At 39.1% G+C, this 18,070-nt stretch overlaps 1 protein-coding gene across 1 annotated transcript in view; it reads right to left on the bottom strand.

Annotated features, from left to right (window-relative positions):
• LOC147683102 (disintegrin and metalloproteinase domain-containing protein 28-like) overlaps window positions 1–18,070 on the bottom strand; it is a 3,314,421-nt gene that overhangs the window by 1,816,605 nt on the left and 1,479,746 nt on the right. The window contains exon 6 of the mRNA XM_086942499.1: window positions 4,497–4,581. Within this exon, the coding sequence (XP_086798625.1) occupies window positions 4,497–4,581 (85 nt within the window). The remainder of the gene's footprint in view (window positions 1–4,496; window positions 4,582–18,070) is intronic.

Below are 18,070 nucleotides of genomic sequence, written 5' to 3'. Positions count from 1 at the left end.
TGTGTTCTACAAATTTCATGGGCCTCATCCTTAGAAAAGACTTTGCAGCCCCTAGCACCATCACTATTTCTCATACTTGTATAAAGAATTGTGACATCCATACTCATGAGAAACATATCTCCTTCCCGCCTCACAACAAATATCCTCCGTAAAAAGCCTGAGATATCCTGGATATATGATGGTAACGTTTTTACAATAGGATTGAGGAAGTAATCAATGTACTTTGATGTGTTCTCAAAATTACTTTCTTGGAGATAACAGGAGGGGTAGTTGGCCCCCAATGACTTCCTTGGGGGGCAACTACCCCTATTGTTACCTCCAGGTAAGTCCCACACAGCGGGATTGGTAAGAGCTCTTTGCGTGCCACTCCCCCTTTTTCCAACACTCTGCAAACGTGGATCCTGGCGCGATATTGGTTGGGGGATGAAGTCTACTTTACTTCTGAGGGACCTTAGGGTCCAAGAAGTACTCCTGGTACCTTCTTCAAGTCATACACAGTGGGATTTCTTAAAGCTTGCCGGAAGCCCTGCCCCTTTTCCCCACCACTCTTTAAATGTAAGTCCTACTTAAAAAGAACATAGACATTCACTGAAAAAAAACAAAGGTTACGGGGATGGTATAGTTAGGAATTAACATTTAAAAAACCTTAGAAATTCACTGAATAAAGCCAAAGGTTACAGGGTCGTTATTGTTAGGAAACAGATTGAAAAAAAATCTTAGAAATGTACTGAAAAAACAAAAGTTACAGGAACGTTATAGTTAGGCTGATGTTTCACTTGAACAAAACCAGAGAAACTCAGCAGTTATAGTTAGTGAACTAACTATAACTCGCACTCCCACAATGCACTGCTTATGACCTCACATGTTACATCACTCATGCCATGGCTAGTGACATCACCGATGACATCTCAAGGTACATCACTAATGACATCAGCCACAAAATTTCTGACACACCCCAAATAACTTTTCATACACCCACTCCAACTTCCACAGTAAAATTCTCAAAACCCATTCACACATCCATACCAGAACTTACATAGCCACACACTGATTCATAGATCAACACACACATCCACTCAGTCACCCATACAGCCAAATATACACCCACTCACTCACTAATACAGCCAGTGACATATCTACTCATACACCCATACAGCCAAATTACAGACGGAGTCAGTCATCCATAGGGCTACTCGCTCACCCATTCAGTCAATTACACAGCCACTTACCCATCCATACAGTTACACACACAAACATAAGATCTTGAATACGAATAACCCCCACTTACAGCATATAAAAATTTGGAAGAGGTATATAGACAATGTTCTGTTAATTTGGCAAGGCACTGAAGATGAAGCGAATAGCTTCTTCCTGTGGCTCAACACACAAGACAGCTATTTGAAATTCACACACACAATGAGCAGGTCTCATCTAGTCTTCTTGGACCTCAACATCTGGGGTAGACAAGGTATACTAGCAACCACAACACATTTTAAACCCACGGCTAAGAACTGCCTTTTGACATATGACAGCTTCCACCCAGACACCTCAAACAGAACCTTCCATTTGGACAATTCTTTAGACTTAGAAGAAATTGCACTGACAAACAGTCCTACATAACACAAGCTAAGGATATGAGCAACAAACTCATAACCCTGCAACTACCCCAAACACCTGGTTACTAAAGCAAAAAAGAGAGCAGGCAACAATACCAGGGAAGCCCTTCTGGAACCTAAAATAACCAATGATACAGTAAACAAAAGACCCATATGCATCACCACCTTCAATACAGCATCTGACCAGGTCACCAAGATAGTGAAAAAACACTGGAAAACTCTGAACAGTGGCGGACTTCATATACCTACACCTAAGTTCAGCCATAGACGTGAAATGAACCTGAAAAATCAACTGGTACACACTAGACCAAGACCCACAGGCACACAAGAAAGTAACACCCAGAGACTACACCCTTTACCAGCAGGACATTACCCCTGCTTTAATTGTAGTGTATGCCACCTGACCACAGCTACCAAAAAGGTAACCCTAAATAACAACACAACATGGGAATTACGTCAGTTTACCAACTGCAATACCACAGGAGTGATCTATTTGATTACCTGCACCTGCAGCCTACACTACATAGGAAAGACGACAAGATAGGTGAGCACATGAATAGTGGAGCATAGAAGCAACATTAGATGCAACGGGCAACCACGAGAATGACAAGTCACTTCATTGACAAACAACACACACCCAATGATCTCAAATGGGTAGTGTTGGAACACATTAAGCAAAAAGAGAACCTTGAGAAAATACTAGATGAACGCAAACAGCGATAAGTGTTTAAACTCCGCACCGACACATAAGGACTCAATGACGATATACCTTGGGGCGCTTTCACCTAATTCCAGATCCAGTGTTGTCAAAAATCGGCAGAACGACCCTTCCTCCCAATCTGCACTAAGGGCACAATGTAATGGTCACCCTTAAGCTTTTACCACCTTTGGAATTTGGATTGTTTTCCAAAACCAAATACAGTGTATGGTTCACAACAACCCCAGTATAATAACAACCACCTCACAATACTACGACCTATTGATCGACTGTAATAGCTGTATACACTATTGTGACCACCATTAAAAGTAAATCTAAACCTGGATTTGGCAAAAAATCAGAGACAAAGACTCCTATGCCAGCCCTATGCTGGCTCATTCTGTCATCACTGACTATGAAAATTACCGACAATGACAACATCTTCAAGTGTAAATAATTTAGTTCGGCCAGAATTTACAACAATTTTGGGTTGTAATATTAAGCATTACTAAATAATCGTCATACAGCAACAACCATGATCGTGGTTTGCACCGTGACCTACCCAAGATGGCCGCCACACTTGCCAAACGGTGGTGACCATTATTAATCAATTGATGGTTTAGGCTTGCCACCACACGCGGCAAACACGGAACGCGGAAGTCCTTTAAGCTCCCCCGCCACTAGACACGCTAAGATGCGGTCCGGCAGGGAAGCTGATTAGGTGTTTGAGCACGGCGTCTCCGAGTTTGAAGTAAGTTCCTTCTTTACCGAACAGGTTGCACAACCAACGAGGGTCAAGGCAACACCCTCGCAGCCAATTTCAAAGGTTCTTTAGCGATTTCTTCCTTTACAAAAAAACAGCAAACAATCACAGCCGTTCTTTTTCTCTCCCCATTTTCATGCCTCATATTAGAATTGTTTCATAGGAGACACCGACGCCCTCCGAGACCATGAAGTGCTATTAGGCACATTGACAATTAATAATGCGCACTATAATTACGAAATGATGTTGTCATTTGTGTGAAATAACGTGTGTGTTTTAATTGTCATATAAAGTCCTGTGTTGTTTTTATGTGTGAATTCACACCTTGCACCATCACCAAATTTATTTCTAGGCTCACTCACTAGAACGCTGAGAGTCTGCGCGCACCAATATGGAGCAATCCACCCATATTGATATGCAAAATTGTCAGGAATATTGTGTACCCCCGCTCAAAGGAGGGGGGTTTTAATTCTAATTTCTTTCCATTTATTTTTTCAGATATACTACGAGAATTAGGAATCGTATGTATTTAAACGCATGTTTTTATTAGTAGCAGCGTACATTATTATTTCAATTGCTTGTTTATGTTTGTTTTCCTATTAGGTTAAATTAGGAGTGACAAATACAGGGCTGGTCCCTGTGTGACCCTGAGGAAGAGCTAGGGGAAGCTCGAAACATGTCGACCGTACACTGATTCCTTTCTCATCATAGTTTAGTACACAGTGTTTACCCCATTTTTAACCATACCCAACTAGGAGCAGGATTAAAAATTATTTGAGGCCCACTAGAACAGTATTTTTAATCACCAACACCCACTCCACCTCACATTGCACAACACATAGTCCTTCAATAAGTGCTCCTACGTAACTTAGCAAGTCGCAGCACGCCCCAGTTCGTAGAGAGCTGGTATGGCCCCAATGATGAAGGATGAAGCATGTCACCATGAGGAAACCCAGACGTCCAGGACAGACAGCTTCTGGGCTAAAATAGTAGTAGCGCCTGCAGCCCTGGTGCAATTGTCCCACGAGCGCTCATTAGGCTGCTTCCTAGTTTATGCATAGCAGATCATAAAGCAAAGTACAATCCTTGAGGAGATGGTTATCCTATTTATGAGAAAAATGTTGGTATGTTGGTATGAGTATGCTGGTACCAAACTAGAATTTCAAATGAAACATATTATCTATTCCTTACTGCCTGTCTTCCTAAGTGCAGAATGAGCATCAGCTCTGTCATCAGAAAAAATGCCTTCCCAAGGAGGCAGTCGAGGAAAGTGGTAGGGTAAGTTACTTTTTTTGTCCTTTGTCTCCTTTCTGTCCACTTTTCCACCATATCTGCCTGGACATTTGTACAATCTGCATCCAGTCTTAGGCATATTTAAAAATATCATACTCCCAAGAACACAATTCAAGAATTAGCCTACCTGAATAACCACAGCAGACAAATCAGGGCTGCACATTGCACCCACAAATGCTATTCCAAATGTTGGGCCAGTAAATTCAACATTCCTGGTGAAAAAAGAAAAACATATGTTGGCATACATGACATAAAAATTCTACGAGCTTATATAAACAAGTTGGTAATAATGTAAGTGAAAAATACTGCAATATGTCATTTAAGAAAATTGAAGGTTCTTCTAGCAAACATTGAAGGACAGTCCTGTTTCTATTAAAGAAAAAGAGACAATTATTATACCATTCTCTCTTCTTACTGGCTACACAGCTCTTTAACAAAAAACAACATAACTTATAATGTATTTCAGTTTGTCGAGCAGAAAATGACAACTAACAACAAATAGGTCATCCAGCATAAAATGGCTAATGACTGCAGGCGAAAACAAACAGGGGGGAGAAAAAGGTTTAGGTTCGCTGTGGACTGAGCCTCCTATCTTATATGAAAAAACCTTCGGAGGCACAGGTAGGCATTTAGAGGCAGAGTGAGGGTGCAGCTTTGATGACTGTGTGACTACTAGCGCCCCTCCCGTGAAAAGCTCATGGGGCCTTATGTAGGCTCCAAACATATCGTTTAAAAAAAATATATTGACTAGGTATTGTATGTTGCATGACAACTTGCGTGTTTCACCTTGACAATCATCAAGTAGACCAAATAGATTATCAAGGAGTGGGGAAAGGAATCCATGTGTTTGGTCCTGAAGAAAAGCCTTAGGGGAAGGCTTGGAAAATGTAGCCCAGGGAGAAAAACATCAAGTATAGTGTAACTTCCTTCCCCCCTTTTTTAACAATACCTGCCCAGCAATTAATAAAGTTTAGGTTCCAGGTATTTTTTAACCTTACCATTTTTTTGACCCTTCCACCCTCACAATAGTATATGGCAATCACCTCACAAAGTGCCCCCACGTCTTTGTGAGTCATAACTTGCCCCGTCCAGCAGCAAGAAGAACCTGATGATAAAGCATGCCAACAAGGTACCTTTTGGTGGAAGAGGGTTATTTTAAGATAACTTATTGCTTTCCCCAATTAGAACAACAACTACTGGAAGGATAGTCCCTTTTGAAGAGTGAGTGGACTTCATTTGTTTCATCAATGACAGCAGGCTCCCCCTCTTTTCTTGATGTGACAAATGTTTAGAAACCATGAATGATCCAAAAAAAAATCAACAATAAGCTAAGTCCCCAAAAACTCAAAGAACTTCCTCCCATGACTGTATAAAAGCCATTTGAAGAGTCCATACGTTATCCGTATAGGGTTGTATCTGGTCCACCAATGATATTGAACTGTTATCCTGACATTTGACTCGGGTTTTGCGCTACAAAACAGAGTCATATAATTAGGGCTGATGGAAAAAAACAGCATTGGGATAATAAACGCTTTTTTGTCTTTAAAAATATTAGGACTCTCTTTCACTATTGTGTAGGAGAATGTGCAAATTCTTTATAAGACATAGCTTCATATTAAATATGTTTAAAGCAATTTTACGACAGATCTCAAAGCATGTTCTCTTGGTTTGCAGTGGAATGTTTTAAATATTGATGCCCTAGGTCAAATGCTTTAGGAATACCATCTTACCTGCCGCCTGTCCAGAATCCTTCAGACGCCATCACACCTCTCAATAGATGAACTCCAAACTGAACTGTTGCTACATCTAGCTAAGGACATAACATATTCAACCCATATACCGAAACAGAAGTGGCAGAAACTGGAGCATAGGGCATAGGCAAAGCTATCAATAATTGAGGAGACTCCATTCTCAGATCATTATTTACTTTCAAATACTTCTTAAGAGACCTCACTACACAAAGATTGGGATCTGAGGAAAACTATGGCAAATGCATAAAAGTAGAAGAATATTTTGCCTAATAATAATAACATGTTTACCATCTTTGGTAAATTGCTTTCCATTAGCATTTGGAGTTTTGATGTCTGAAACTCTCCTAAATGATATGGAACATAGTAACATTACATGTTTGGCAGATAAAAGTTTCATTGTTAAACCATCATTGTCCACCCAAGATTCAATCAAGTTTAGTACAGCGTTGAAATTGAAATCCTAAATAAATGATTATCTCAGTTTGAAGGGATTCACAAACTTTTATTGCCGGCATCAACCTACATATCAGTAGATGCTCTCCTATGGGTTTGATGTTGAACTTATCATGACCCTCAAAGATAGCCGATCTATAGCCATTAATAGTCCTATAAGAATTTTGACCCTGTGCTAGAGAAGCCTAAAAAGTTAAGATTAACCATTATGTCCACTGAAACTGGATTATTATCACTTTCTAGACACCAGTTATATCAAGATCGCCAAGCAGATTTATATTCCTCGAGTGTGCCACAGGCCTATGAAGCATTGCTGTAGCTTGAAGCTGCCTCTGAAAGTCCAGGCATGTGTGTGGGTGTACTGAAAGTCTCCAAGAAACCAACTGCAATTTCCTTTGGACCGCTAGGTTGTGAAGCTGCCTCTGAGGTCTCCTGGGCATATGAGGAAAAAGGAGCAGTTGAGTCAGAAAATCTGCGAATAGTAATAACAGGATCGGGTACCAAGGTTGACTTTTCCATAGTTGTGTGACAACCACCATCCTTGTCAAAGGCGACAAATTTGAGCTAAACACCTGGATATCATTACAAACAGGGGGTAATTCAAACTGAATTTCTCCCGACCAGCCTTAAAGAAATGCATTTGTAGTGACTGCTTCCAGTTCAAGTCTCTAGCTGAAAAATATGGTTAGCTGAATTGTCAACCTGAAGAGAGCTATACCAAAATATCTGTATATTCTTTTTAGCTAGTCAAAAATGGAAACGTCTAATTTCCAGTAGCTTCTGTTGAATAGTTTCCTCAAAAAGCAATCTGCTTATTTATTGGATTGATTTGGCAAATATTCTGCCTTCAGAAATATATCCTAGTGAAGGCAGTTGTAGGAAAGTGGAGTATTATGCAGTAAGGCTGGTTAGGCTTCACTATGAAACACTTTCACAATGCCCCAAAATAGGTCCTTTGGATCCTTTGGATCCCGAGCTCAGTCCTAGTAGTGTGGCACAGATCAGCCAGGCTTTACTAGAGGAACATGTGTTAAGCATTTCAGAGTACAAACATTTACGATAGGTAATCAACATGACTCGACAGAAACGTAATGCCTATTTAAAAAACAACATAGATTTTAATATATATTTAAACGCCAAAACATAGACAATCGGATAAATATAACCAGAGTTATAGATTTTCTAAGGAAAATAAATCAGAGCAAATCAATACTGTAAAACTTTAATATCACGGTCAATGGTAAAAATCACTGGTGACAATCTGTCACTTGCAGGTCGAGTGGCATGGAACCCACGAGGGTAAGGTGATGCGGGTCTCAGGATAGGGCCACAACAGTCAGTTGAATTTTACCTGGCTTGTAGGGCCTGGGTGCAGAGTTGATCTGTCTGTCCCTGGTGCTGAAGCTGGAGTCACAGGGGAGCCGACTTTACCACTTAGACAGTGCTGGTAAGGAAACTGATGCAAAAAGTCGATAATGGTGTCTCTGAGGTGGTCGGTTGGGGAAACATCCATTACAACGCAGTCATTACATCGAACTGCTTTTACAACACAACTGTTACAATGCCAATGCCTTTATATTGCATGCCATTACAACACATGCCATTACAATGCATGTCACTAAAATGCACTCCATTATAACGCATACCATTACAATGCATGCCATTACAACTCATTGTAAGGTAAGTATTGGAGATTTTTTTGTTTTAGGGTGAGTCTGCGTTTTGGGGTAGATGGAATAGTAATTTTTACCCCTACTCTATCCAACACTTACCCTACTGTTGCCCTAAAAGCATTATGCATTGTAATGGTATGCATTGGAATTGTAAGCGTTGCAATGGAATGTGTTGTAATGGTAGTTTATAAAAATGCCCTTTAATGGCGTGAGTTGTAAAATCATACGATATGATGGTTGTCGTGATGTAAAAACTGCATTGTAAAAGCATGCGTTGTAATTGTTTGCATTGTAACGTCATATTTCCGGTCGGTTGAAGGTGCTGCAGAGTTCCTTCATGTTGTAGCATTGAGTGAAGGTAATGGTAGCCAGACTAGCCACCAGCGGTAAGGCCAGCATGAAGGTCTGGAGGTCAGCGAGAAATTGGCAGCCATTTGAAATGTGCTGGGGGTCATGACTACATTTACCACAACCCACAGGAGCATCTACTTTTGGGCGATGCTTTGGCGGGCCCAATGGACAGTGATTCTTTGGTTCCTGAAGCATATTTTTACCTGCAGGCTGCAGAAACTAGTGTCACTAGTTTGAGGGAGTCTGATCTTGCCTTTGGGTGTAGGGGGAATAATCATACAAAAAGGCCGCTTTCTTACCTGACACGTGGAAAAATCATCTGTATTGGCACGGCCAGTCCCATGTCTGTGTTCCACTGAAAAGTCCATACCCTGTGGGGAAAAGGACCACCTCAACAACTTGGGGTTCTCGGATATCATCTACATCAGCCATCTGAGAGGAATGTGGTTGGTGTGAACCTTGAAATAAGTCCCAAACAAGTCTGGTCTCAGTTTCTTCAGGGACCGAACCACAGGAATGACTTCCATCTCAATGCCACTCTTACGCTATACTCTAGGGAGGAGCCCCCGGCGATACTGGCAACTAGTTGATCCTGGCCCTCATAATTTGTTTGTGACACTGTCCCAATCCCATGTTTAGACCTGTTTGTACAATAAACTAATTTCCATAATCTGGTGCATTCAGGACAGGTGCTGAGCATAGCCTCTATCAAAGTGCAAAAGGCCTTTTGGCATCCTGTGTTCCATGGCCTTCTCAGGCTACTCATTGGAGGTGAATTCAGTCAGTGGGGCCACAATGGTACCATATCCTTTCACAAACATCCCGTAGCATTCAGTCAAGCTGAGGAAAGCCCAGGCTTGATCTGAGTCTTGGGAGCCTCCCACTTCAGAATGGTCTGGATTTTGGGTTGGAGAGGTTGAACTTGGCCTCCACCTACAAGGTGTCCCAAGTAAAAAACAGAAAGCTCCTCTATCTGGCACTTACTGGCCTTGCTTGCTGCAGTTCCTGTGAAACATTTCCTTAGTTGGATAAGGTGATCCTGTAAGGTGGAACTAAATACAACAATATTATCCAGATATGCTGCACTTAAGTTGTCCATTCAATAGGCATTACTTTAAATTGAAAGTGGCCTTCAGGGGTTAAAAAGTCTGATCTCTCAATTGCTCCATGTGTTAGTTATATTTGCCGATCCCCTGATGTTAAATCAAAGGTACTCAAACATTTGGCTACAGCAAGCTTATCAATAATCACATCTGCTCTTGGTATGGGGTATGCATCAGTTCTAGTTACTGCATCATTTTAACCCCTCTAATCCACACAACACCTCATATTTGGTTTTCCACCCTTTGAGTGAGGTTTTGGGACCAGTACCACTGGGTTAGCCCAGAGACTGCCAAAGAATGCAATCAACCCTTAATTGGCTGAATTAGCTGCTGTCTGAACGGTGAGGGATTTGCTGTTAGAGTATCTGGAAGAAATGGCTTACTTTGATGGACCGAACATGTTGCAAACTATTTTCCATAAACATTTAATTTGTGTACATAACAATGGCTTGCTCTACCATGGAGATTTTTTATGACAATCACCTGAAAAGTTGCTGCTAAATACCATGACTTGTTTGCTCTAATTCAGTACGTATTTTCTTGAGTTGTGTAAGAAAGAGAGAAAGAATCTGGAATTTCTCAGGAGAGAGAATGTCAGGGTTATGGAGGAAATAATAATCGATGATTCTTCACCATTTAAAATTAAAAGAACTATTCAAAAGCAGAGTGCTTAATCATTTTCTTTTCTTATCGCTGCTTCCAACAGGGGTCCTTCAAGTCCTGGGTGTGGTTCAAGGAGATGCAAGGTAGTAATATCAAGATCAGAAAGATAACTCTCTCTTGCATTGCAGATATAATTCGGAATGGTAGAGAAATACTGAAACTGCTTGATCCTTCTCTATGGTAAAAAAGGATATATATCGCCAGTAGGTAGTTATAGTTAGGATTTTTTTCAATGCAAAATCTCAAAATTCTATTTGGAATAACTTTAGCGCCGCTTGACGAATCTGCCTGAAAATTTCCTCAAAATGGCCTCGCGGAGCACCGGTCTTTCCCTGAAAGTTTGGGGAGGATTCGTCAAGCGGGGGCCGAGATAAAAGGGGGTCCCTAAACGCGTTTTCCCTATGTTAATTTCCATAGGGCGGTCGATTTCACTTTTAGCCTGAACGGCTGAATGGTTTTACACCAAACTTGGCAAAATTGTAGGGACTGGTAGCCCGATGTGCCTTTGCTATGTCTCAAGATATGTGCTCCAGTGGATTTTGAGTAATTTAGGTTCAAAAAATATATATATATCTATAGGCGCGCTCCGGAACGCGCACCGGGGAGCGCACCGGGCGCGCCACGAGACTTGCGCGCAGAAAGCTGATTGGGTCTCAGGTGTCTGTAAACATTCTAAACAGTCCGGAGCGGCCGCCATCTTGTGTCTCGGTAAAATCGAGACACAAGAGGTGGCAAAAACAAAGGGGGGAATTGACCAAAGGGGGGCAGGGTAGACCCCCCCTGACCCCCTAGGTTTGATGTGGGGGCCATTAAAGGGCCCCGCGGGGTCTCAACATTTTTTTTTTTTTCGATTTTCGCGGGGGAGCGCCCGGTACGCGCACCGGGGAGCGCTCCTGGGAGCGCTCCTGAGAGCGTACTATGGGGAAAAAAGAATCACTTTTAAAAATTGTATGTTTATTAATTGTTGTTTTTGCTGTTTTTTATTTTTTTTATTTAAGTACCAACATGTAGGTATCAATGCAGAGTCTATAATTTAATATACACCGTTTCCTTTGTAGATATCTTGCATGTTGTTACAGAAGTTATTGTGGTATATGGAATTCATAAAATAGTCTGTCAGGAAAGCAGAAACAACATGGAGGCAGGAGATGATAAAGAGATGTTAAATACACATTGGAGATAATATAGCGGGAGAAAGGAAGTAACTATGAGCAAACTTTCTATGTAACACAATAAAGTTGGACAGTATACTATAAGTCTCACTTTATATTTTAAAATTTTTTGATCTACTTGATGAATTACATATAAAAATGAATATTGGCTCGAACAATTTTTGATTATTAAATATACATTTATTCTTCTGATTCTTTTTCATAATTTAATAAAACTTCTAATAAAATGTTGTCGGGAATATCTTCATTTACATTCTGTGTTTCCATTGATTACACACACTCAAGTAATTCAAGGTCTAGAGACTCATCCATATAGTTAATGTTATCATTTTCAGCATTTTTTCCATCATGGTTGTTGTCCAAAACAATTTCAAAAGAAATATTCTTTTCTCCTTCCATTTTGTTGCTGTAAATTGCATAAAAAATAATTATATCAGTAGAGATAGGGTACTGTTGGGTTTAAGTTCAGACATGTAGTTTGGATTTTTTAATAGTGAAGTTATCTTTGGGCAGTGTATGGTATCAGGCTGGAATTTGAAATATAACAAAGAGTATGTGATGAAGCCTAAGTAAATTTATAATAATACAAGGGAAGCCTAACTCAATCCATAACTATAACAGAGAAGCCTATCTCAATCTATAACTATTACAGAGGGATAGTATATAACTAACAGAATAATTTTTCTCAAATTAACTTAAAGTGCACAACATACTTCACTTTCCAAAATAACAACTTACCTTTGAGAAAGCAGTTGAAGTTGTCAGTGTTATTTCTTTTCAAATGTACTTCAGGAAGCAGTAGTCAAAATGGCTGTGTTTCCTTCTCTTTTTTTTTATTTATTCATGTACATAACCAATCAAATGTCAGGAAATAATCGTAGAAAACGAAAGAATTTTTTTAATTGGTTGTCAATTCTAACACTTCATATGTGTTTTGGTCATGTAATTTACCTCAGGATATTTAGACAGGTCTGAAGCCTAAATGTCTCAATGGAATTTCACCAAATTAATTTCACCAAATTTGGGCAAATGGTAGGGACTGCTATGCAGTAGGGCCTATTATATATTTGATGAAAGTGTCTCCAGTAGTTTTTCTGTAAATTACTTTCCCACCTTTTTTATGGAGCGCTTACCGGTGCGCGCTCCGGCACGCGTACCGGCAGCGTAACGGGAGTCCTCCATTTTGTGTTTCGGTACAATCGAGACACAAGATGGAGGGCAAACAATGTTCGAAATGGGTAGAGGGGGGCACCGTAGACACTTCTTGACCCTCTAGGTTTTCTGAGGGGGGCTTAGGAGGCACATAAAGGCTACAAAAAAAAGAAATTCTTGAATTTTCCGCGGGGGAAGCGTCCGGTACGCGCACCGGGAAATAGTGAAAAAAGTTAGAAAAAGATAAACGTTTTGAATAATCAGAGGTAGGGTAGCTCTGAAAAGAGCTTTTGGGTTCTGTGGTTGATTTAGGTACCTACAAGTAGGTTCCAATGCACAGTCTTAAATTCAGGAGGAATATTCTATTCCCCTCATCTGAGAAGTGCACACCATCTCCTCTGTAGATGTCTTGCATGTTGTAACGCAAGTTATTATTGTATATTGAATACATTCCACAGTCTCTCAAGTAATCAGAAACAGATTTATTCACATGTTTCCGTGCTTTCTCAAATTGTGGACAAAATTAGTTGGACCAGTTCCATTTCTGTCTTTGGCATATATTGGAATATACCAAGGCAGTTTGTGGAAAAAGTGTCATCAATTGATCAAAGGTGTCCTTTAAAAGCATTTCCAGACCAACCCCAGTCATAGTGCCCAAATCATTTCCACCACAGAGCACTATTAAGCGGTCAGGGTTTGGCAGATGCAAAAAGGTTTTCACCAATGGTATCAATTGATGACATCTCAATCCTCTCTGGCCAATCCACTTGATTTCCAGATTTGATAAATCAAGGTTGTGATAATTTCTGCTTGCTGCATACCTTTGAGCCCAGTGGATGTAGCTATGTCCAATAATCCATACAGAATACATGTGAGAAGGTTCTGGTGCAGTCAGATGAAGTGTGGGAATGAAATGGCAGTTGGAACAGTAGGAGTTTACAAAAAAATAATTCTGGAGTTTCACTGCTCTTGAATCACAAGCAATGATTGGTGGATTTAGACAGTTGAAAACTGAAAGTTAGGGTGCATGGTTGTGTTGTGTGAAAGAAGCTATTTGAATGGTTAAAAAAAGTCACTAAAAGCAATAATACCCTGGATAAGCTGGTGTATTGAGTGGTCAAACATCCTTGCCGAGTTAATTTGCAACATTGTACAATAAACTTTTGAACCTGAGAGTTCAGTTAGGAGGGAGTTGCTATGGTAACAGATAGAAAGATCTGAGAGGGGGAAGGGTGTTGGTTTGAAAATAGTGAGGGAAGACTTTTGATTGGTTGAATTAAGGCATATGTGTACAAAGTTAGCGATTTTCAGTGTATTGAGTGCACACCTTTTGCTCTGCTAAAGAAAAATTGGTGTGTGAGTCTGACACTGTTTTCAATCTCCCAAAGCATTTGTAAAGGTAAGAAATGATTTATTTAATTAAGATAGAGACTTGTTTGCTCTATGGAGAATATTTGGAAGCAGATAGTTATGTTTCAGAAGTGAAATTGTATGCTTGTATATAGGTCCTGTGTTGTGTTTCTAAAATGTTATTAAAAAAACGATTTTGGGGGCAATTCATTGGTATTTTCATTTAGCCCTTATTTATGATTGCCTTGTGCAGCTGGTGCATCACTTTAAACATGGGAAATAAGTGACGCTCTTGTGGCGCAAAGCCTTCATAAATAAGGCCCTGAGTTTGTTGGCTGTTGATTTGTTTTTTGCTTTTTGATAATACTTATTATGAACGTTTGCAAGATAGTGGATTTGTATTTTGGGACACAGTGATGTTTCAAAAGTGATATTGAGTGGTTGTATATAGGTTCTGCGCAGTGTTTCTAAAATGTTATTCAAAAAACGATTTGGGGGCAATTCATTGGTATTTTCATTTGGCCCTTATTTATGATTGCCTTGTGCAGCCGGTGCATCACTTTAAACATGGGAAATAAGTGACGCTCTTGTGGCGCAAAGCCTTCATAAATAAGGCCCTGAGTTTGATGGCTGTTGATTTGTTTTTTGCTTTTTGATAATACTTATTATGAACATTTGCAAGATAGTGGATTTGTATTTTGGGACACAGTGATGTTTCAAAAGTGATATTGAGTGGTTGTATATAGGTTCTGCGCAGTGTTTCTTAAATGTTATTCAAAAAACGATTTTGGGTGCAATTCATTGGTATTTTCATTTGGCCCTTATTTATGATTGCCTCGTGCAGCCGATGCATCACTTTAAACATGGGTAATAAGTGATGCACTGGTGGCACAAGAACTTCATAAATAAGGCCCTGAGTTTATTTGCTTTTGGTTTGTTTTTGGCTTTTTGATAATGCTTGATATCAACATTTGCAAGGTAGAGGATTTGTATTTTGGGAAACAGTGATGTTTCAAAACTGAAATTCTGTGCTTGTACATAGGTTCTGCGCCGTGTTTTGTAAATGTTAATCAAAAAACGATTTTGGGGGCAAATCAATGGAATTTATATTTGGCTGTTATTTATGATTGTCTTGTGGCGTCAGTATGTCACTTTTAACATGAGAAATAAATGACTCAAGGCCTTTATAAATAAGGCCTTGAGTTTCTTTGCTCTTGGTTTGTGTTCTGCTTTTTGATAATGCTTGCTATCAACATTTGCAAGTTAGAGGATTTGTATTTTGGGAAATAGTGAGATTTCAAAAGTGAAATTCTGTGCTTGTATATAGGTTCAGGGCAGTGTTTTTTAAATGTTATTCAAAAAACGATTTTGGGTGCAAATGAATGGTATTTTCATGTGGCCCTTATTTATGATTGCCTTGTGCAACCGGTGCATCACTTTATACATGGGAAATAAGTGATGCTCTTTTGGCGCAAGGTCCTCATAAATAAGGGTTTGAGTTTCTTTGCTCTTGGTTTGTGTTCTGCTTTTTAATAATGCTTGATATCAACATTTGCAAGGTAGAGGATTTGTATTTTGGGAAACAGTGATGTTTCAAAAGGGAAATTCTGTGCTTGTATATAGGTTCTGCCCTGTGTTTTTTAAATGTTAACCAAAAAACGATTTTGGGGGCAAATCAATGGAATTTATATTTGGCTGTTATTTATGATTGTCTTGTGGCGTCAGTATGTCACTTTTAACATGGGAAATAAATGACGTTCTTCTGGCGCAAGGTCTTCATAAATAAGGCCCTGAGTTTCTTTGCTCTTGGTTTGTGCTCTGCTACTTGATAATGCTTGATATAAACATTTGCAAGGTAGAGGATTTGTATTTTGGGAAACAGTGATGTTTCAAAAGTGAAATTCTGTGTTTGTACATAGGTTCTGCCCTGTGTTTTTTAAATGTTATTCAAAAAACGATTTTTGGTGCAAATCAATGGAATTTATATTTGGGTCTTATTTATGATTGTCTTGTGGCGTAGGTATTTCACTTTTAACATGGGAAGAAAGTGACGCATTGGTGGCACAAGTCTTTCATAAATAAGGCCCTCAGTTTTTTTGCTCTTGCTTTGTATTCTGCTTTTTGATAATGTTTGCTATCAACATTTCCAAGGAAGAGGATTTGTATTTTGGGAAACAGTGAGGTTTCAAAAGTGAAATTCAGTGCTTGTACATAGGTTCTGCCCTGTGTTTTTAAATGTTATTCAAAAAACGATTTTTGGTGCCAATCAATGGTATTTATATTTGGGTCTTATTTATGATTGTCTTGTGGCGCCGGTATGTCACTTTTAACATGGGTTGCACTGGTGGTGCAAGGCCTTCATAAATAAGGCCCTGAGTTGCTGCTGTATAAACTTAAATATGTTGCAATTTATTGTTTATATTGTTTGCTTTTTGTCATTACTTTGTTGTTTGCTAATAGTGGTCTATCATGTGTTTTTTTTCAGAACAACAGATTCAAATCAACTTCTGAAAAGCAAAAAAAAATGCCTTCAAGGCAAAGAATTATCAAAAATACCATACGTAAAAAAAGAACATCAGCAACAAATGTTTAAGGAATCCTCTAAAACAACTACTTCAAAAAACACCAGAAAAGCTCCTGGTAAGCCAATTAAGTCTTTTCTTCGCAACATATGTCGTACAAAAATAAGTGATATTGCTAATGTGAATATTCAGAAGGAGACAGCAAATCTAAAAAGGAAGGAGAGGCCCACAAAAAATGTCTCGATTGGAGCAGGAGAGAAGAGAATGGATAACAATAGAAGGGTAAATCAATTTAGGGACATTAGTAGGCGAATGTTTCACAATAGGGTAGTTTTAAATTTGCTAACAAATGATATGAAAGGTAAACTGAGAACTGCTTTTTACAAGAAAAAGAAAAGTGTAGAGAAGATTGTTGATCAGGCTTTTGAAGTTAAGAAAAAATTATTTATTTTAGTAATCAATAGAATTAGGATACTTAATAAGGCAATTGATGTTTTCAAATCGAACAGTAGATGGAAAAGAATTATTAATCAGAGTAATTTTTGTGAAGTATTTTCTGGTGAATGGATGCATAGTTCAAGTTCTGAGCCATTTTTCAATGAGGAGAGTTACTTTCAGGAAAATGATTTGGTGCATGCAGTTGACACCAGTGGCCGAGCATATGAGGTGAAAGAAGGTTGTGTGATGGAAAAAGAGAAACTTGTGTCTAGAGATGCAGAAGAGGTGTTAGCTGATGAAGTTTTAGGGAGACGTACTAAGGGTCCAGTGTACACATGGAAGTGTAGTAGTGTTTGTAGTGTGCGACAGGATTCAATCGATTTGCTTCGAAATTTCTTAGGTACATATAGTAAGAAAAGTCTCAAACAAAAAATGAAGATCTTGCAAGAGTTAGATCCTTGCAGAGTGAGAGAAAGCACAGGTTTGCATGGGCATTCACTAGCTTGTCTTTCTAGAAAAGTATGTCAGAGTGTTTTTCATCATTTTAGGATGTTAGCAGTGCATCATAATAAGGTGAGGAAATTAGTGAGTAAGTTGTATTATGCAAAAAGTCCAGCACTTAAGCTTAAACAGTTAAACAGTGCTCTTTTGCATGGATCTGAAGTGGATGTGAAGACTATTTGTGAAGAAATTGAGTTTTGTTATTTTGGGAACAAAGAGGACAGTGTAGAAATGGATATAGTAATGGATGGTAATGTGGAAGATAATGGACAGATTTCAAGTACAGAAAAGTTTGACGAGGAAATTACCAAGTTTAAGGTGAAATCAAGTGAAAGGCCTAATTTAACTTGTGTGTGTTGTCGACGGACTCATTATAAAATTCAGACTAGGTTAGTTGATTTATATGCAAAATGTGAATTGGAAAATAATAGTGAATGGAAGGATTTTGTAAGTTATTTGTTGGTGGAGAATTCTTTTGATTTGAGTTTTGATCAGCGTATTTGTAATTATTGTTTGAAAAAATTAAATGAAAATAGAATGCCTGCTAGAGCAGTTCATAATAATCTTCAGTT

The sequence above is a fragment of the Lissotriton vulgaris genome, chromosome 11, assembly GCF_964263255.1.
Source record: "Lissotriton vulgaris chromosome 11, aLisVul1.2, whole genome shotgun sequence".
In the NCBI taxonomy this organism is placed as follows: Eukaryota; Metazoa; Chordata; class Amphibia; order Caudata; family Salamandridae; genus Lissotriton; species Lissotriton vulgaris.
This window is presented reverse-complemented; position numbering and strand designations above follow the sequence as displayed.